The 21,188-nt window shown below is 40.4% G+C and overlaps 4 protein-coding genes across 6 annotated transcripts; 2 read left to right on the top strand and 2 right to left on the bottom strand.

The window, feature by feature from the left end:
- The first annotated feature begins 95 nt into the window (after positions 1-95).
- Positions 96-2,320, top strand: LOC121648084 (RCC1 domain-containing protein 1-like). 2 transcript variants are annotated; one of them, XM_041998026.1, is made up of 8 exons: positions 96-359; positions 501-692; positions 821-980; positions 1,073-1,194; positions 1,284-1,388; positions 1,606-1,761; positions 1,919-1,948; positions 2,087-2,320. In XM_041998026.1, the coding sequence occupies exons 1-8, from the start codon at positions 158-160 to the stop codon at positions 2,269-2,271; spliced, it is 1,152 nt and encodes a 383-aa protein (XP_041853960.1). In that variant the 5' UTR covers positions 96-157; the 3' UTR covers positions 2,272-2,320. The 2 variants fall into 2 exon arrangements, with proteins under 2 accessions (XP_041853960.1, XP_041853959.1); XM_041998025.1 differs by having other exon boundaries at positions 97-359; positions 474-692.
- A 63-nt stretch (positions 2,321-2,383) lies between these two features.
- On the bottom strand, positions 2,384-4,555 carry LOC121648085 (calcium and integrin-binding protein 1-like). Its single transcript, XM_041998027.1, has 7 exons — positions 4,383-4,555; positions 3,990-4,024; positions 3,810-3,909; positions 3,567-3,720; positions 3,365-3,483; positions 2,663-2,751; positions 2,384-2,573 (listed from the first exon to the last, which is right to left on the bottom strand). Exons 1-7 carry the CDS (start codon positions 4,431-4,433, stop codon positions 2,552-2,554), a joined length of 570 nt encoding a protein of 189 aa, XP_041853961.1. The 5' UTR covers positions 4,434-4,555; the 3' UTR covers positions 2,384-2,551.
- Positions 4,556-5,957: 1,402 nt separating this feature from the next.
- Positions 5,958-13,867, bottom strand: LOC121647037 (titin-like). Its single transcript, XM_041996172.1, has 4 exons — positions 13,792-13,867; positions 13,076-13,184; positions 6,316-12,561; positions 5,958-6,220 (listed from the first exon to the last, which is right to left on the bottom strand). Exons 1-4 carry the CDS (start codon positions 13,810-13,812, stop codon positions 6,186-6,188), a joined length of 6,411 nt encoding a protein of 2,136 aa, XP_041852106.1. The 5' UTR covers positions 13,813-13,867; the 3' UTR covers positions 5,958-6,185.
- A 1,647-nt stretch (positions 13,868-15,514) lies between these two features.
- Positions 15,515-20,716, top strand: gdpgp1 (GDP-D-glucose phosphorylase 1). Of its 2 annotated transcripts, none has more exons than XM_041998010.1 (2): positions 15,515-15,600; positions 18,658-20,716. In XM_041998010.1, the coding sequence occupies exon 2, from the start codon at positions 18,666-18,668 to the stop codon at positions 19,761-19,763; it is 1,098 nt and encodes a 365-aa protein (XP_041853944.1). In that variant the 5' UTR covers positions 15,515-15,600; positions 18,658-18,665; the 3' UTR covers positions 19,764-20,716. The 2 variants fall into 2 exon arrangements, with proteins under 2 accessions (XP_041853944.1, XP_041853945.1); XM_041998011.1 differs by lacking the exon at positions 15,515-15,600 and adding an exon at positions 15,644-17,777.
- Positions 20,717-21,188: the final 472 nt, after the last annotated feature.

Here is a 21,188-nt window from a genome sequence, read left to right as displayed (position 1 = left end):
TGTCCCATCTGTGTTTAGTTCACTTGAACGGACTCTTGTCATAAAGCGTTATAACAGCACATGCGCAGTACGTCCTTGTGTTGCATTCGCGAACGTTCAATTTTGCGGACAACTGCGTTGTTCGCTTAACTGAGAGAGAGAAAAAGAAAAACCACAAATGCGCTGGTTTGGGTTTGGTTTCAACGCTTTTGGGCAAATATGTAGCCATGAAAAATTTGATAAAGGCGACGCTGTCAAGGAATTGAAAGTGAGTACACCGACAGACCTGAGGTGTCGCGAGGACAAAAGTAGTTGCTGCTGCTTGAAGACGAATCAAGTCAGAGCAAGTTGGAGTCGAAGAGCATCTTTGCATGCGCATGGTTAGTCATCAGAAAACAAATGTTCCGTGAGCTCTTGAGTAATATCTCCCAGTAACTATAATGTTACAGCCTTTATTTAGCCACAAACAAATGTTATGTTTCCTTGTCTGTTAGGGGACAGCTGCTGTGTGTGTCTGACAGGTTTTGGAGCTTCAGTATCACATGAGTCCTGCGGCGCTTGTTTGATCGAAAGCCGAGAATGTAAAGATGCATCCATTAGTGAATCGCATCTTACACTCGTTTTCCCGGACAGGATTGAATCCTGGGACCTGCAGGAGAAGGATAAGACTCCATCATGGAGCAGGAAGATAATCAACCAGGCAGAGAGCTCTGGTAATGGGTGTAATATATCTTGAACAGTTTACAAACACCAGAAATCTCTTCTAGCAAAATATTTAATGTGTCTTTTAATATTTCTATTTTATTATTTGTGTGTGTGTGTGTGTGTGTGTTGTCTGCAGCTCTTAAATTGCCATTAGTCCCAGGCGGTTATATAGCCTCAAAACCTCCCTTTTTTCACTGCTTGTCACCACACCTTCAAGTCAAGAGCCTTGCACTGGGTGGAGAACATGCTGTCCTCCTCACTGTCACTGGAACTGTTTACACCTGGGGACAGGGCAGGTAGTGCTTCTTAATTGCATATAATGGAAACCTGAGAGATAACACCCTCAGGCTTGTGCTGATTTTTGTGTGTTCATGTGCTCATTTGACAGTCATGGTCAGTTGGGGCATGAAGGACTCGTCTCTGAAGAGGAGCCAAGGACAGTGGAGGCACTGTGGGGCGTGCCTATAAGCTCTGTGGCTGCAGGAAGCTGGCACTCTGTCTGTATTAGTGGTAAGTGTTGGATAAAGATATGGAGATGTGTCCTGTGCAAATGGCTACCCTAAACACTTAAAGGAAAAAACAATTACTTTTCTTCTCAGATGGGGGTGATCTGTATGTGTGGGGTTGGAATGAGAGTGGTCAGCTTGGGCTTCCATCACGAGGCCTGAGGAAAGCCTCAGAACAGAAACCTGGCCAGCAAGCAGGTTTGTCATTGTTAAATGTAAGGGGTCACCATATAAATGAGCATTTCCCTAATGTAATATCTAGGTATAATTGCCAAAATATCTGTTAATTATGGTAAAAAGACCATGAGCACATTATCCATCCCCAGTATTTACAGGAAAATGTCATTTTCTGTATGTTGTCTGTTAGAATACGTTTTGAAGTAAGTCTTTGTTCCATTAACTGTATATTGAACAGGAGAATTGTGCCAAGATGCTGATACATCTGGTACTACAGAGAAGCACGAAGAAGTATTCATTGCAATCCAGGCATTTCCAGCTCTGCTGGATGTCACTCCGTCATGTGATTTCAGGACAGTCAGCTGTGGCTCTCGACATACAGCTGCAGTAACAAGTAAGAAATATCTAGAGTAAATGAGTCTGCATTGATTACATTAACTTTATTTTATTTATTTATATTAGCTAGGATAATGTGTGTGTGGTGGTGGTGGTGGGGGGTATTACACTATAATAATAATGATAAATATGTACAATATTTCTTTTGATTTCAGCCAAAGGTGACCTTTACACTTGGGGATGGGGTAAGTTTGGTCTAACAAAAATGTTGAAACTACAAACTCAGAGTAGGACTTTAAATCAAACTAAAATTAAAAATGGCAGCATATTATTAGTAGATGTCGACTTTTCTGAGCATCTTTCCTTTTTTTTTATCTTTTCAGGTGAATATGGCCAACTTGGACATCAAACACTTAAGAGTTCAGATGAACCTCAGTGTGTTGAGTTTTTCAAGACTGGACAAATGCATGTTGTCGACGTAGTGTGCGGGCCATGGAACACTTTCACTGCAGTTGTCAAAGACGAAGTAACCATAAACTTACCACTAAAGCCCCCAGATGAACATTAGCTCTGAACTTTGACTAAAATACCAAGAAGAATAAAGTACTCTGATTAAATATATTTTGTTATATATTATTTGTTAATGTTTAAAAATAAAAAAGGCACCAGACGAATTTGTGTGAATTTAATTATTTTATAGATGTTAGAAAAGTAGTTATTTGATACATAAAACAGTAAAAGTCTCAGGAAATATAAATTAAGGCAAGTATCTAAAATTGTTCTCACTTGAAAGCAAACATCATATAAGAATTGAAGGGAGATGCATTTCCACAGCCAATTAGAGGTCTTCACAGCACAATCTTGAAAGAACTGTGGAGAAATTCATAAAAGCCAAAAAGGTGAGCAAAATGGTTGGTAAAATACATACTAGTGATAACAGCAAACATATTTCCAATCACCTGACAAAATCTGGTGATCTTGAAATGACATGTTGAAACTCAGAGAGGTTCACGGTCCCATCCTTGTCAATGTCTGACTCTTCCAGAATCTAAAAGCAAGGGAAACCATAGTCAGGCCCACTGGTGCCTCATACGCAACAACCACGTTTTATTCTACCTAACCTGCCGAAATAGTAGAACCCGTCTGGAAATCACCTTCACTACAATTTTGCTGGAGAAAATGTGGAAAGATTGGAGATACATTTTCTTAGATTACGCCTTAATCCAAGATTATGTGAAAAATGTAAAAGCAGAAATGGAAAAGATTTTACAAATAGATATCCCTTTAGACCCACTACTATTTCTGTTAACTAACCAATAACAGCCTACCTGCAGCCAAGAATGGGCTCCTTCCTTAAAATATGGGCTTGTGTTACCAAATACCATGGAGGTTAAATAGTCTGTACTGTCAGTTATGATGTCTTGCAAAATGTTTAGTCTACAACACTGCCCTACCTTGATTTTTTTAATTTTTTTAATTTAATTTTAATTTATCATTTCTGTATGGCATGATGTTTTCTGCACTTCACAACATCCCCAACTTTTTGTGTTTTTATACTTCTAATGTGCCACCCAGGATTGCTACTTCACTGTCAACTTAAAACTAAAATAAAAGCAAAATGTAAAAAGAAAAAGAAATACTAGATGCCGCAATGAACTCACATTGCTGATAAGCTGTGACATTTCCTGGCTGGTTAGTCGTGTTTCATCTGTCTCACCAGTCAAGCAGTTAACCAGCTTCTCCAGATCATCACAATTAAGAGTTCCATCGTCATCAAAGTCTGGGAATATCAAAGTAGCCGTTACACACATGGGCAACCTAATGCATACAACTAAATAGCTGATGTTTTGTTGATGTTTTTACCAAATATACGGAATGCATAGTGAGATTTGATTTCCAGAGTAGCTGAATCACTGAAGGCACTCAAGAGATCCAAGAAGTCTTCAAAGGTGAGGCTTCCATCTTTTTGTGGAGCTGTTGAGAATACATAGCAGATTCTCTTCCCGAAAGGGTTGGACTAAGACAGGAATGAGTACAAGGGTCAGTACAGTTTATGACTTTATTCAGTCACTTCCTCCAAAAGACGCATATACAACATCTTATCACCTTAAGCTCAGGTAGAGTTAAAATTGTTTTCATTGGCACTCTGGTCTCTGGATCATGTTTCACCTCTTTAGGGAGAAGTTCGGTGAATCTCTTGTGGGCACTTAGAAACACAGCAGCAACAAGTTAAGCATGAATGATAACACGCTGATAGATTAAACGTGTATATATCTCGTTACTCACAGAAGGATTTCTTGTTTTGTCAGGAAGGTCAGCTCCTAAAAGTAGATACAGGTTTTATTATGATGATAACGATCACTGATTTAACCTAAAATTGCCCATTTTCTTGGAGTATGTTAGCATTGCCACAGCGTAACGGAAGGCGGTGTTAACAAGTTGTCAGCAATGTTTTGACAAAAAAAAAAAAGATAAAAAAAGATAATGGCTCAAAAAATGTTAATGGTACTGTTAATACTGTTCTGATAACACAATCACATTTCTTCCTCGAACCTTTTAACCTTTACGTTTGTTCTCGGTGTTTACGTATGTAATCTGATCACCACGATTTCTTGTCGTTCGCTTTATATCCGTAAAAGTACAACTTGTACACACTGAGTCCTAACTTAGTACACTTACTTGGTATTCTGACAGCAAATCCTTCCCGATGTGACTTGCCGTAGTTCCCATCTCGTACTTATCGTCTTTAAAATGCTCTTCAGTTATTTATTTTTGTAAACTGTATTCGCTGAACTGGAACACAGCTAAAATGTTTTGCTTTGCCTACTTCCGGTTTATGGCAGGCTCGTTCAAGTTCCTCTATGGTGGAACTACGTAACGGTTTCCATAGTGATTGCGCCGCTTAAAATCTATCAATTGCTAACAAATGCTAACAGAGCATTTATGATTCTGAATTATGTTTTCCCAGTTTTTGTCCTTTTATTATGATTATTTTAGCATGGTTGGCAAATCCAGAGAAAGTCTTAATTAGACAACTGTAGTTAACTTAAAGTTGAATGTGAGTTTTACAAGAAAAAATATAAATAAATGAATAAATAAATAAATAAATAAATAAAATGTGTCATTAAGATCAAGTATAACACCGTTATGTCTTCATGCACTCATGCCTAATGTTTTCCTGCCTTTAATTTTACTTGATTGACTTTTCATTAATTTACTAAAGTGTCTCATACAAGTCTCTGAAGCTTTGCATATACAGGCTTGAGTATTTTGATTTAATAAATCTAGTTTGATTGAATACAATACCACCTGAGAACCATCGCAAGGTTTCATACAAAAGATGAACCAATTAAAACACAACAGCCTTTTAAAGCTTAAATTACTAGTACCAAATATTTCCAGATTTTTCTATCTTCCCAAAATATGTATGTTGTAAAGGTTATTTCAAATATTCATGACTAGTTTTAGCCTCTTCAAAATAATGATTTACTAATAAATTCTCATAAGTTGAATTAAAATTAAAATGTTAATTCAAATGATTCCCTTTTCTTAATAAATAATCTAACATCAGTCTAATGGCACACACACACACACACACACACACACACACACACACACACACACACATATATATGTGTGTGTGTGTGTGTGTGTGTGTGTTTTATATATAAAAAAAAAAACTTTTCCCTCATCCACCTCCCACCTCCACTGGGTAGGCTGGGTGACTATTCATCTCAAGCTTGGATTCTCTACCAGAGTCCTGGGGGCTTGAGGGTCCTACACAGTAGCTTAGCTGTTCCTAGGACTGCACTCTTCTGGATGGAGATGTCTGATGTTTCTCCAGTTATCTGTTGGAGCCACTTCTCCAGTGTGGGGGACACAACACCCAGTGCTCCGATGACCACTGGTACTACTGTTGCCTTCACCCTCCAAGCTTTCTCCAGCTCTTCCTTGAGTGCTTGGTATTTCTCCAGTTTCTCATGTTCCTTTTCCCCAATACTATGGCTTTGGTCTGTAATTACTTCCCAACGAACCAGCCAGTTGCCCAAATTTATTTATGTGGCAAACCTGAAATTGATGAGTATGTAGTATTTGATATGGATGTATTGATACTTTTAATTTAGAAAACTTATGTTTTTTTCCATTTCTGAATAAAACTAATTAAGCTTCAAATCGCTGTCTCATTGTTTTGTTTTAATTTTAAATAAACATTGATGCATTTTTATCTATATAAAAAAACACCAATCAGAAAGCTGCTTACTTGTACTTGTATTTTAAAAGTTTCTAAGGAGCCTTTGCTTCATGTATTAAAGTATAAAGAAACCTACATGACAAAAACACATTTTAGGTGAACTCAACCCAAAAATATTAAACATAATCAAATCAACAACAACAACAAAGTAAATAACATGGAGATCAGAAATCAATGGGAATTTTGTCAGATGATCAGGTGAGAATCATTTCAACGCTGTTGGAAGCCAACTAAGCTCCTGGGTTTGTCTCCCACTCTGTTGTATCTGGAATAAAAAAAAATAAAGACAGATGGAAACTTAAAGGAGCATAGTGCAGTAAAAAAAAAAAAAAAAACAAGACTTGTGTTTTTATTTTATACCTGTCATTTTTGTTCCCTCTTTGGTCTCAGCTGGAACCCCAATGCCATATTCATTTTCACCAGTGATTCTGAAGAAGTAGATTCCTCCTTCCTCCAGGTCAGATACCTTATAGGACAATCGGCGGCATTTGTCCGTGAGTTTTTTCCAACCTTGTCTGCTAATGTCTCGTATGTCTACGAGGTAGTTCTTTACAGGGGCTCCTCCCTCATTCTCAGGGATGTCCCAGGTAACAGTGGCAGAGTTCTTTGTTACGTCTTTGACTGTAATGTGAGTTGGAGGACCAGGTGAATCTAAAACTCTCACATTCAGGGTTAGAGATGCAGATCCAGCAACATTGTGCAGTTTTACAGTGTATTTCCCAGAATCATCACGTGTTGCCCGTTCCACTGTGACGGAGGTGACAGAGTTGCTGGTGTGGATAAGTCCTCTGACTCTCAGATCTATATCAGCTTTTTCCCATGACACACTAGGAACAGGCTTGCCTGTGAAAGGCACAGTCAAAGTGAAGGAGCTGCCATCTTTAACAGACAGGGTCTTTCTCATCTCAGGGCTGATGTCAAACCTGGGCTCTTCCTCTCTTTCTGTGGCAACTTCTGGATCAGTTTCAGGGCTGGGCTCACTCACACCAATCTTATTAATTGATCTGACAATAAAGACATATTCTGCTCCTGTTGTAAGTCCAGTTACTGTAAAATCTGTTTTATCTGTGCTGTGGACACCAACAGCCCAGTCTTCCTCTGTGGATTTTCTGAATTCAACTTTGTACCCTGTAACTGGGGCTCCACCATCAAATAGAGGCTTGTTCCATGTCAAAGTGATGGAGGTCCTGGATGAATCTGTTATAGTGGGCTTTGCAGGAGGGGAAGGTAGAAACTTTGGGTCCTCTGCCAGAGTGAGAGGGGACGGTAGACTGGGTTCACTTAGACCAGCAGCATTTTCAGCAAAGACTCTAAATTCATACTCAAATCCATCATGCAGGCCGGAGGCTTTGACTCGTAAGTCATAGACTGTTTTTTTATTGACTCTGACCCAGCGAACTCCTTGCTTGTCCCTTTTTTCTACAATATAACCACTGATACGGCTACCACCATCGGAGGCAGGTCTCTTCCAGCAGACAGTCATAGCCTCACTGGTAGCACTAGTGACCTCCACGTCTTTTGGAGCAGATGGAACAGTGTAGGGATCCATGGCCTTGATTGCCTCACTTTCCAAAGTCTCACCCTCCCCATATTTGTTCACTGCCCTCACCCTAAACAGGTATTCGTTTCCTTTGAGCAGCTTAGTTATTTTGCATGTAGTTGCAATCATGTCACCATACACAAGGGTCCATGCAACACGGCTGGTTTCACACTTCTCAACAATGTAGTGCATGATCTCAGCACCACCAGTCTCGTTAGGAGGTCCCCAAGTCAGGGTGCATTTTTCGGCTGAGAGTCCAGATACTTCCAGAGGTCCAGCAGGTGGGCCTGGCTTGTCCAGCACCTTGCAGGTGACAACCTTCGATGTGGTACCACCTGTGTTCTGCAGGGTTAGAGTATATTGTCCAGAGTCTTTTCGAACACTTTCTCTAATTAGGAGAGAGGTATGTGTTTTTGTTGCAGATATCTCAACCCTTCCCTTTGTGCCAATATTTCTTCCATTTTTCAGCCAAAAAACAGTTGGGTTAGGGCGGCCAGAGATGTCAGCATCTATTCTTAGTAAGTCTCCTGCTTTGACAACCACCACCTGTCTGAATCTGTCATCCAAGATAATTTTGGGTGGCTCCACATCATGCTGAACTGTAACAGGCCCAGTTGTGTCAGAGGGCTTACTGAAGAGCTCAGCTGCATTCTTTGCGATAACACGAAAATCATACTGTTCACCCTCTGTGAGGCCAGTCACTTCCAAGAAGGTGTCCAATAAGTTTGTGAAGTTGCACTTCAGCCAGCAACTCTCTGGCAGTTCTTTGCGCTCAACAATGTAACCAGTTATTTTAGCTCCGCCATCATATTCTGGTTTGTCCCATGAGAGTGAAACTGAGGTGTTAGTTATATTTGTGACTGTGAGGTTGTAAGGGGGATCACACTGGTCCCTTGCTGCCACAGGTTCAGAGTGCTTACTGCAGGGTCCAACGCCTGCCATATTCTCAGCACAGACCCTGAATTCATATATCAAACCCTCTTCTAAGTTTGTCACCTTGTACTGGTTCTCTGTCACTGGGCTTCTGTTTAGCTTTGTCCACAGAATACTGCTTTGATCTTTGCTTTCAATATGATAACCAATAATAGGGCTGCCACCATCACAGTCTGGTTTGCACCAAGCAATGACCATCACAGACTTTGAGGCCTGCACAACATAGAGGTTGGTTGGTAGACCAGGTGGTTTGAAGGGATACTGGGCAACAACTGATTCTGTTTCAACAAACTGGCTCTTCCCATAGCGATTTTCTGCTGCAACACGAAATTGATATTCAGTGCCCTGTGTCAGACGAGAAATTTTGATTGATGATCTTGCAACAGTAGCTGACACAGTCTGCCATATTGTGCTCCCTGTGTCTCTCTTGTCAACAACATAATTAGTTATTTGACACCCACCAGAGTACAGTGGACGCTGCCATGACAGAGACACAAAGTCGGCACTCACTTCATCCACGCTGAGGTCAGTTGGTGGTCCAGGTCTTTCAAAAACATTGACAAAGATTTCAGCTGATGTGGCTCCAACAGAGTTGGTCAGGGTAACCTCATATGTACCAGCATCTATTCTGGTTGCATCTTTAATAATGATCTGAGATATGGAGTCAAATGTTTGCACATTTACTCTGCTGGTCTCTTTTAGTATGTTTCCTTCTTTTTTCCAGACTACTGTTGGTGGTGGTACACCCCTGAATGGGACATCAATCTTCAAATCATTTCCTGCCTTTATACCAAATGTGTTGGACAGAAGACTAATGGCAGGTTCAGCGCTAGTATCTCTTACTATAACAGGTGCCAATAAGGACTTTGGTTCACTGTTTCCCTTTTCATTCACAGCAATCACTCTAAAGAAATACTCCCTTCCTTTTGTCAACCCATCAATTATTACTTCTGATGTTTTACTCTCTGAATATTTTGTCCATGTGTCATCTCCTTTAGCTTGCATTTCTACAATATAACAGGTGATTTTGCTCCCTCCATCATGATCTGGTTTCTCCCAAGAGAGCTTTGCACTACTGGAAGTGACATCACTGACTGTAATTTTTCCAGGAGCCAAAGGAGCCTCAGACACTTTGACAGGCTCAGGGGTCTCTGCTGGTAGTCCAGTGCCAAACTCATTTACAGCCAGGACACGAAAATAATAAAAACATCCTTCCTGTAGTTTGTCAATCTTATAGGAATTCCTCACACAGTTGCTGCAGACACTTGTGAAGGCCTTCCTTGCCTCCTCTCGCTTTTCTACAACGTAGTGTGAAATCTTTGCACCTCCGTCAATAAGGGGTGGCTCCCACGAGATGGTCACAGTGTCTCTCTTAACATCCTTTACCTCTAAATTTGTTGGTGCACTGGGAGAGTCTAATACTCTAACATTAATGAATGCCGATTTGGAACCGCTGTAGTTCTCAGCAGTCACCACATACTTTCCACTGTCATTTCTGTTGACGTTCTCTATCAGTAAGACAGTGTAGGAGCTTGTTACCTCAATTTGAGCACGTGCATTTACAATACCACCTTCCTTTGACCATCTGACTTCTGGTTGTGGCTTTCCTCTGATGGAAACAAAAAGACGCAGGGTAGAACAGGCTTGAACATTGACAATTTTCCTTAAGGTAGAGTCCAGTTCAATCTCAGGTGGCTCAATTTTCTCAGCCGCTATCACAGACCCAGGTAGATCCGCATGCTCCCCAACGCCAGCTGCATTCATTGCACGTATGCGAAAATTGTACTCTGTATTTTCTCTCAGTCTTTTAACAGTGTAGTTCGTGTCCTCTACACCTGTGCTTGATGTGCATGTAATCCACTCATCCTCTGCTGCTTCTTTCATCTCAACAACAAATCCGCAGATGGCTGCTCCGCCATCATAAATGGGCTTTGACCAAGTCAGAGACACAGTACTGCTGGAATAGTCCGCAACTTTGGGGTTAGTGGGTGGACCAGGAGGGTAAATTGCTTCACATATCTTTATATACTCACTGGGTTCACTGGGTGCACCCACACCAGCTGCATTTTCAGCAAGAACTCTAAACTGATAAAAATGTCCCTCTGTTAGTCCTGTACATCGGAAACGCAAGTCATTCAACCTTCTTTTGTTGCATTTTGTCCATCGGACGCCTTCTTTGTCACATTTCTCCAGAGTGTAGCCATCAATCTCAGAGCCTCCATCACTCTCAGGCCTTTCCCATGCCAGCACGACAGAGTCACCAGTCACGGCACTAGCTGTAGGTGTAGAAGGTGCACTAGGTGTCGTAAAAGGATTTTGTGCAACAAAAGGCTCAGATTCCAGAAATTCACCGACACCATATTTATTCACAGCAGCTATTCTGAATATGTATTCTTTGCCAGGTACCAGTTTTGTCACTTTGTAACTTACAGCTTCAACATGAGGTTCTACTGCTGTCCAGGTGACACGACTGGTTTCTCTTTTTTCAATGATATAGTGGGTGACAGTGGCACCGCCATCATATAAGGGGGGGTTCCAGTGAAGATTGCTTTTCTCTGCACTCACAACTTTTACCTTCAGGGGTCCATCTGGAGGACCAGGTCTATCTAAAACCTTCACATTCACTGGAACAGATGCAGTTCCACCACTGTTACTTAGGCTCAGGACAAAGCGTCCCCCGTCTACCCGTGTGCAGTCCCTGACAGTGAGAGTCGTATGAGTGAGGGTATTTTTTATCTCCATTCTAGGAGTGACTTTGTCTATCTCTCTTCCATCTTTCAGCCATGTTACTTCTGGAAGAGGCTTCCCAAAGTAGTCACTATCAATAACAAATGTCTCCCCAGCCTGAATGACAATAGTGCTCTTGAACTTGGGATCAATGACAGCCGTAGGTGCTTCGATGAGATCCTGAGCAAGAATGATTATGCTTTCTGAGGGTGTACTCCAAACACCAGCCCCATTCTTAGCAGTTACTCTAAACTCATAACTTTGACCTCCTGTCAGACCTGTGATAGTAAACAGATTCTCAATAACATTGGTGAAGTTTGCCTTCATCCATCTGCCATCTGGGAGCTCCTTCTTTTCAACAACATACCCTGTAATACTGCTCCCACCGTCATACTTAGGTTTTTCCCATTGAAGTGTGATACTCTCTCTGGTTACAACAACAGCTTCAGGTTTACCAGGAGGATCACACGGGTCTCTTGCCACATAGCATTCAGATGTCCTACTACATGGGCTGAGTCCAGCAATATTTTCAGCAAAGACTCTGAATTCATACTCAATGCCTTCCTCCAGCCCACTCGTTTTGAAGCGGGCATCTGGTATAACAAACTTGTTCAGCTTGGTCCACAAAATGCTGTTTTTCTCCTTCCGCTCAAGGTGATAGCCAACAACAGGGCTGCCTCCATCTCTAACTGGAGGCTCCCACTCAACCACCATGCTGTACTTTGTCACAGTGGACACATAGGGGGTGCCGGGAGCAGCAGGAACACTAAATGGATATTGTGCCATTACAACCGGAGAAGTGATTGCAGCACTTTTTCCATACCTATTTTCTGCAAACACTCTGAATTGGTATTCACTTCCTGTCTTCAGCTTGGTGGCTTTGATTGTGGTTCTTACTGTTGTTGCTGACACAGTCTGCCACTCAGTACTTGTAGATTCCCTTTTCTCCACAACGTAGTTGTCCAGCTGACAGCCTCCTGTGTATTCGGGTGGCCCCCAGGACATGACAACATAGTCAGAACTGATCTCATCAATCTTCACAGGTCCTGTGGGTGAATCTGGTTTCTCAAGAACTACAACAATAACTTCTCCTGTGTAATTTCCAGCACTGTTGCTAGCTGTGACAGAGTACTGACCAGAGTGCTCCCTGGCAGCATGTCTGATATGAAGGACAGTTAATGATGCTTTAGTTAAAATCTCCAGCCTTGATGTCTCTTTTACTGCTTGACCATCTCTTTTCCAATCAATCTTTGGTGCCGGATGGCCAACCACTGGGATCTCTACTTTCAGATCTTCACCATTCTTAACCGTGAATGTGTTAAAAGTTATCTGAAGTTTTGGTTTAACAGCATTTTCTTTATCAGTAGCAGAGGCAGACTGGTTCAATGTGTTGTTTGCTTGATTCCCTGTGGAGTGGAGAGAGATGAGCATTAATTAAAAATATAACATTAGATGAAGACACTGCAAAAAGATGCCATGCACATGAATGTGACTGACTAATTTGTTATTTAATTCATTCTGAAATATGAATACTTATTTCTCTGCCAAGTGAGAGCAGAGACAGGGTTGGCTTTCATCTTGTGCTATCTATATATAAAGTCAAATTTCATAGAACTCAGAGGTTCAGCACAAGCAAAGGAAAAACCCATTCAATTTTTGTGGTAGGCTGGGATAACTTTTGTTAAAATGGTGAGCTACATCAGTTTTGGTTGATAGTACACTCCTCTACTACTGATTTACTAGATGTGCCATCCTCATGAGTATTCAGAAAATTTGCCAAAAACAAATACTGCAAAATACTTTCTAACAGTATTAGAAAATGCTGTAAAACTGTAGTGAAATCAGCTCACTATTAATAACAGAGTATGAAAGATTTTTGATATCTAAGCTACATTGTAACAGCATGAATTCACAGCATACCTTGGACAAAGTGTGTGGGGGATGACAGAGCCTCTCCTGTGACCCCTGCATCAGAATCCTGTGTCATATTTATATTTGGGCTCTGAGCTTCTTTAGCTTCACCTCCCATCTACAAAAGGTTATGGTTAAAGAAATGTAAAGAAATGTTATCTTTTTCTATTCACTTATTGTGACAAGGTGTGCAATTACAACCCAGGAGAAAAATAACAGAGGTACGTGAATGTTTGTATGTTAGGTTGGAGTGATAGACAGTTCTGTTACAGACAGAAACAGTGGATGGTGTTAAAAATAACTTGAGCTGCAGTGAAGTGGATGACCATCTGCTCTACCAAACTGATGAAGGTCTATTATTACCTAACTCATACAGCTTTAATTAAATAGATTACTTTTAAAGGTCAAAAAAAGGAGAAGTCTCTAAAATAGAATTATTTAGTTCAGGGGTGTCAAACTTCAGTCCTCAAGGGCTGCTATCCTGCAGGTTTTTGTTATTTCCTTGCTCCAACACACCTGAATAAAATCAAATGGATCCAACAGCTTCTTGTCAACTTCTTTACAATAACCCATTAATTTCAGTCAGGTGTGTTAGATCAGGGAAACAATGAAAACCTGCAGGATATCGGCCATTGAGGACTGGAGTTTAGTTATTAAAATTCATTCTTTATCATCTAACAATCACTTTTAAGACATCATTGCTTTAAAATGAACCAGTTACTCACTTTGTTTTTGCTTGCTTCCATCCTTTTTGCTGGTTGAATTTGTGTTTTGTGTAAATCACAAATGAAAAATCCTTCTTCCTCAAAGTGTCAGCTGAGAAACACTGAGCGTGGGGAGTCCCAAACTCTTGAGCTGACATTCATAGCTCTGCCAGTCACTGCCTGCTTTATCTCCAAGAGCAGTGACTAAAATAAGCATGGAGCTGGATTGGCCAGCTGTTCATTCTTTCAACGTTAGCTTAGACTTTGGGAGCCAGCGAAGTTACTCAGTAGTTATATATTGTGCATGAAATGAAAATTCAAATATACCAAGCTTTGCTGGGGTTTTAGAAAAAAATCATGTAGGTTAAGTTTGTTACAGTCATGTAAATGTTAATATGTCAAGCTGTTAAGCTTAAGCAGGTGAATGATTTTCTTTTTCTGTTTCATTATTAAAACTTTAAAAGGAGGGCTGGATTTACTACTTTTAATCAATCTATAAAAATTAATTCAAAAGATCAAAAAATTTCTAAAGAATTGTGAGAATAAAATGGAATATTTTCATAAATAATATTTTAATTCTATTAGTGGTTTTAACTTCTTACTGCAATGCCCTTATGATGTAAGAAAACAACCTGTAAATTAGCTAAATTTCATCAGCAGGTGGAATTTCTCTCCTTACAGCTGCATCCTATAAAAAAATGCTTATATTTTACACAAAAATAAATCTTTGTATTTATACAAAATTTTCATTGTATATCAACTTTTAGATGCCAGTAGTGAATTTTTTAAATATGAGGTTTTTCTGGAGAAATACAGCATTCACATTTCTTTTTATGAATTAGATCTGGTTATTGGATCCACACCAAGGGTGCACATCTTGATATGGACCTATTAAGTACATTTCCAGTCTTTTTTAAAAGAGTCAACATGTCTGACAAAAAAGTGCACCAACACTTTCATAAGAAGGCAGATTGATGGTGTTTCTTCTCGAATGTGTAAATATCAGTGTCTCTCCTTGGACAGAAAACAATGAAATTATGTTTTCTTCACCCTCACAGATATGTGTTTACCAAAAAGATCAAATAAGTTTTATTTAAAATTGTGTACAGAATCTATCTAGTTTAAAGCTAAATATGTTAATTTATCCCTAATGTGATTAATGGATGTACTTTCTGCAACTGTGAAGGAGAATCTTTTGCACATGTATTTGTTGAATGTTTTCATTCAACAAGTCCAACTACAGAGACACTTAACCAGAATTCTGGGTAAAACAGTTTTTTTTTTATTAGTAACTGATGTTTTAGTTTATTTGAATGATCCCAGTTTCTATGTTAATCAATTTTTTAATTCATTTGATCAATATTCTTGCAAAATTTTACATCCACAAAAAGATTTTTTTTTTTTTACCTTCCTTACCTTTCAAGATTACAAACTTAAAAGTCTGCATATAAGTAATCGATTAACCGAATTTTAAAAACAATAAAACTAAATAAAACTAAATAACAAGCTTTTCAAAATGAATATCTTCTTGTAGCAGACCCTTATATTTTCGGTTTTGTTGTTTGTTCTTCTCTTTTTTATGTTTTTTGTTCGTCTGTTCATTAATTAATTTGCATTTTGTGTTTGTAATGTATAATATAATGCTTGTGTTGATCCATAACGTGTTTGACTTTATTTTTCTAACTTTAAAAAATACATCAATCAAGTTTTTTTTTAAACCGGAAAAGCAACAACAAACACACCCTAGACAAACACCGAAGAAGAAGAACACGGAAGTTAGCTGGGTTAGCTAACCGGTGCTAGGAACACAACTTGAGGCGTTTGTGTGTAGTAAGTTAATTTTGGTTTTAAAAACGATTTATTCCGCTTAAGGTTTTGGAAGCTAACTTTTACACAGACTTAATATACAGAAAGATGAGATCTCTAACAAAGACTAAAGCAGACCTTGGTTCTGTTCCCTCCTGACTGCCAGTGACAGTAAACTAAATGGAAATGTCGACTCCAGCTCAGCGCAGGTCGAGACTTTGGGCTTGTTTTCCCTGTAAACTCGCCTGGAAATGTTGTTAGTCGCGGTTGCGGGGTTTTGGGCTTGTTTTCTTAAGTGTAGTTGATTATTTGGGCTTGTCCAGCTTCACTTATAAAGCCCTCCTTATCTTTCTCAACTGTCTATGATAGGGCAATGACCCCAGGATGCGAAACGTGAACCAGTCCTTTCAGGAACCAGTGTGCACAACCCCGTTTCTGGTTACTGCGCCCTCCCGAATGCCCCTACCTACACACACGCACACACAACTTAACCTGACAGAGTGACAACACCGTCTGAAAATAATAATTGAATGAGAAACCTTTATTAGAGTGGGGAAATTGCTTTGTTGCAACAGATCAGGTACAGTAAGCAGAAGCATGCAGGTGATATAAAAAAAAGAACACAATAAGTATTTGGTTTGACAGGGTGAGTATGTGCAGTATATAAACATGCACATAAACACGTATATTAATATTTAAATACAGTTTATATGTGGGAGGGAGGAAGATGAATATTTCTACTCTTTGCTCGCAGGTTCGAAGGAGGTACACACACGCGGTTTGCTGACTGCTTGTCATCCTACCTGTAACTGTTTGGTTAGAACGCAATTCTTTGGGTGATACTTCAAATTTTGGTGTCAAAACAAAAGCAAAACTTACTTTTCGTTGGCTCTTAATTCGAATTGGTTGGCTTTTTGCCCCCAAAGCCCTCTGCAAGAAAAATGTTGATATCATGTTACTGGTTTTGATTGATACTGATACTAGCCTTGGTATTGATACTGTTGATACCAAGGCTACAGCCTGACAAGGAAGAGACAGAGCTGGGTGATACCAGTGATGCAGCCCTTCATTACTTTGGTCTGGTGTCCACTCTTGTGGTCACGAGGTGCCAGGTTTGGCTGGCGCAGGCTCCCGTGTCAGATAATAGCAGGAATTCCCTACAGAGCCTCCCAGTGGCTCCTGACCAGCTATTAGGGCCAGAGGCAGAGAGAGCCCTGGAACGCCAGAAACAGTCCACCCAAGCTCTGGAGGCATGGGGTGGTATAAGCAGGAGCACAGGACCCCCAGCTCCCTGTTCCAGGAAGTGCAGTGCGCGAGAATTTGCTACAAGGGTTGACCCCACTGCCACAGTCCAGGGGGAGAGCCGTCTCCACCTAGCCAGCCCCAGCAGGATAGGCATAGGCTCATTGCCCCTCCAAGCCCCAAAATAAACATAGGTGCCCGACTGAGGGTTCCGGACCGGCTGGAGGCAGACTTTCATTGCAACAGCTGGACTACTGGATGCTACACTAGACAGATGTGTGGGTTTTGCAAACTGTGTCCCAGGGTTACAGGTTGCAGTTCCTCTGCTTCCTCACCGGCTCCAGGGGTCAGACTGACTTCAGTCACAGAAAGCTAGTGGGATCTGCCACTGCAGGCCTTATGTGAACTGCCATTCAAACCAATGGCACAGGTGCCCCTGAAAAAGGTGTAGCTGAAGACAGCCTTCCTTCCATGACCACCACCAAAAGGGTTAGTTGATGCATGTGTTGAAAGGCGGATGGCTCAGGGGTGATCTGCCCCCATTTCGGTCTAGAGAGAAGGAGAAGGCTAACTTGAGTCCCGCCCAGGCCTCACAGCTGTACATTTCAGCTTCAGTGGTTCTCAGGCACACAAAGCAGCTGTTTGTGAGCTATTCAGGCAGGAACAGGGGGCTTGGACTGTCCAAACACAGGCTTTTCCACTGTGTTGCTGAGGCAATCATATGTGCCTATAACACTGCATGTTCACCTCCCCCCTCTGGTGTAGTCTGCCACCCCACTAGGGGCATGGCCATGTCATGGGCTGCAATGGCTAGCATGCCTCCGAAGGACATAAGTGCTGCGGCCTCCTAGGCAGCACCTTTTACCTTTTCCAGGTTTTAATGGCTGGATGTGGCCTTAGAGTCGAGTCGATGCTGGTATCAGCCATCCTGCCACTGGGCTCCTCCCGCTGACAACTAGGTGGGTGCCCTTTTCCTTGTGACAATGCTGGAATGAGTGATTCACTTTGTTTACTGCCGCTTGCAGTCAGGAGGGAATGAAACCACAGTTACGAAGGTAAGTATGGTTCTGTAAATTCCGAGGTCACTGCCAGTCATGCTGAGTCATGCTGGTCACTCAGAATTTCTTTCCTGTCTCCTGGCGAGAAGATTCTAGGAGACCAGGTGTAGGCTACCACACGTTATTTAAAGACTGGGAACACAGGTTGTCCTACACGTCACGGAGTAACTTTGTTATAAGATCTTGACTTGCGTGAAGCCTGAGAAGACGTGTCCACTTTGGCAGTCATGCAGGAATTCACAGAATCATAGTTACCTACGTAACTTCAGTTATGTTGTGTGTCATTCGTTCAAATGTAATGACTTGTTTAGCAGAAGCAGCCGATGGTTTCTATCAGTGTCACTAACACATTCCAGTCATATTTTCAGTTAGTTAATTTAGTAATTAATCCTTTACATAACTTTCCAAGCAAACAGGTCTGTTTATATAATACAATATAAATGGACTTGAGCCTTATATACTAACTTTTTTATTGTAATTTCTTTTATTAATTTACTTATTTATTCATTTATTGAATAGCAGTAAACATAGTTTGATCACTGTATATAACAAATTGTACAGGGTGTTTTCCACTATTTTCTAATAATGAATAAACTAAAGTATAAACTAAATTATTTCTCTGTCAGTCAGTAAAACCGAGGACAAAATTATTAAGATCTACTTGCTCTCCTTTGGATGAATACAATATTTTAAAAGAATTTACCAAGATAACACCTACAGGAACTGAGGGGTGACTTATTTGCCAAAACTAAAGTTTTTCTTTTTTGCTGATCATGAACAGATCAAGCCATGCCACATCCGTTTGTCTACAGCCACCACGACTTCGTTACAGATGTGAGTCGGAGAAGTGAAAACTATCCCACGGTGGCACCTCCATCTACGAAGTTTGACACCACCATTCAAGCCGGCTGGAAGGACAGGATGGACAGGGGACTCTTTCGCTATCATCTGGGTGATTTAGAAACGCGCATCCTGCCAGGTCCACATTGTTATGTGGCTCAACTGAACATTCAGCGAGGAATAGAGAGAAGAAAGCCTCAGGAGATACTGAGCATTCAACAGGAGTTTAATGCCAGCCAGTTTAACTTTAATAAAATCAATCCAGATGAAATTATATTTGAGTTGATAAGAAGCACAGAGGGAGACACAGCTTCAACTAATGAAGGACGGTTGTCTCAATCTTGCAGGATGATTGTATTAATCAATGTCAGCCCATTGGAGTTTGGACATTGTCTCTTTGTACCAGATCCCTTGCAATGTTTTCCCCAGATCCTGACAAGGTCTGCAGTCCAGTTCGGTATCGAGTCCGTGCTCTTAAGCTCTGACCCTGGTTTTCGTGTTGGGTTCAACAGCCTTGGAGCGTTTGCATCTGTCAATCACTTGCATCTTCATGGATATTACTTAGACCATGAGCTTAAGATAGAATCCATGCCAGTCACACCTCTGGTGCCCAAAAAAGGATTTTATCATATGCAAGACGTCCCTGCAGGATTTCTATTTTACACAGAATCTGAGGATGTGGAGAAAGTGGCAAGAACTGTTTGTCAAGTCACAGACTTTCTTGTGGACAATAATATTGCTCACAATATGTTTTTGACTAGAGGATGTCCACCGTGTGGTTGCATACAGACCAGAAAAGATTGCTATTTAAGAAATGGAGTACGCATCGCTATATGGCCCAGAATGGCTTGCTTTGGAGCCAAAGAGGAATCCGCCTTCAATGTTGCTCTTTGTGAGCTGGCTGGGCATTTACCATTTAAAAACAAGAAGGACTACGAGTCCGCAACTGAGACAGATGTCATTGATATAGTACAGAAGTATCTTCTACCTGACGATGCATTTGACAGGCTGGAGCAGCAGGTCTCTAGTCATTTATTAGCATTATGATGCATTGTAGAACCACTAAAGCCATGCTGAATCTTGTGCATAAGATGGAAACCACCTACAATACGAGTCATACGTTTGGACACAACTATTCATTCTTTGATGAGTGAATAAACTTTAATGGCTGTATATTTAAGTTTTTTGCATCCTTTCATTTTGGTGGTACAGAATCTAACAAAGAGCAGAAGTTTAGTAAAAGATTCTGTTATTGTTACAGTAAAATGGGTAAATAGTTCTTCTAACATATCTCCAGAATGCCATCTTTAACTTAATGCGGTTATTTACTTCAGTACTTCTTTTTAAATAACAGAAGGGAAACACAAGCCCAAAATATGATCAACATTCAATGAGGAGTTGGATCATTTTATGAAGTTCTGCACATATGCACTGCATTCACACCTACGCAAGTAACCTGAATATGAAGGTTGAATTTATTCTGATTTTCTAAAGCCTGGAAAAACTAGCCAGAGTACTCTTACTGTGGCATGTAAACAGCTTATCCAAGTACTGTATGTGGGGACTTGAATGTTCTGAATTCTCATGTTCCGTAATTATGATTTTTGTATTTGGAGGATAAAAGAAAAGTTTTCTTTTGGTGGCTCTTCCATGAAGTGTTTGCTGACCTTTGCCATATGTGTGATAAACAGTTTTCTTAATTTTTTGTTTTTTAGGTATTTCATGCCTCAACCTCAGCTGCTTCTTTTAACTGCCATCTGTTTTAATAGATAGCTAACTGGGGAAACAGCAACTTGAAAATACTTTGCTGTCCTCTTATTTTGGTGCTTTACATGAGTTCTTATGATGTGTTTAGAAGGGCTGATGGGTGGTTTACAAAGGTTAAGTACACATGAAGATGGTTATTTTTTAAAACTGGTTATTTTTTACCTCATCTGTAAAAGAAAAAAAAAAAAAAACAGCCATCCACATGAACATGCATGAAGTGTTTTTTGATAAAATTGTCAGATCTCATCAGTTCTTTCCTTACGGGCAAAGCAGCTCAATCAAATACAACAACAATCTCCTGGACATGCAGAAACTCTGTTGTTGGTCTTCAGCAAGAGACTAATCTTAACATTGTTCCAGCAACTTGAGGTCTGAGTCTGGTCTAAAACCAGTAAGAATGGCATTTGATTCTGTACTGTTGAAGTGTTGTGTTTTTGTATTTTCCTTAATGTGACCGATCAGCTTATAACTGTACATTATAAACATGTGGAAATTCATGCTAGCAAGGTTATCAGCGCTCTGTCAGCCATATCTTCTGTTGCCAATGTAAATAAAGGGAGGGGCAACTTATATTTGTAATATCAAACCAAGGACGATGCCACAAGACGAAAACCCAGATTTTTCTGTCTACACAGCCTACATTCATACATAATTTCCAAAATTTCCAGTGTGTGTGTCCAAAACTGTTTGCATGTGGACAGTTGG

The sequence above is a fragment of the Melanotaenia boesemani genome, chromosome 10, assembly GCF_017639745.1.
Source record: "Melanotaenia boesemani isolate fMelBoe1 chromosome 10, fMelBoe1.pri, whole genome shotgun sequence".
Lineage (NCBI taxonomy): Eukaryota > Metazoa > Chordata > Actinopteri > Atheriniformes > Melanotaeniidae > Melanotaenia > Melanotaenia boesemani.
The sequence above is the reverse complement of the archived record's forward strand: the minus strand, read 5'-3'. Positions and strand labels throughout refer to the sequence as shown.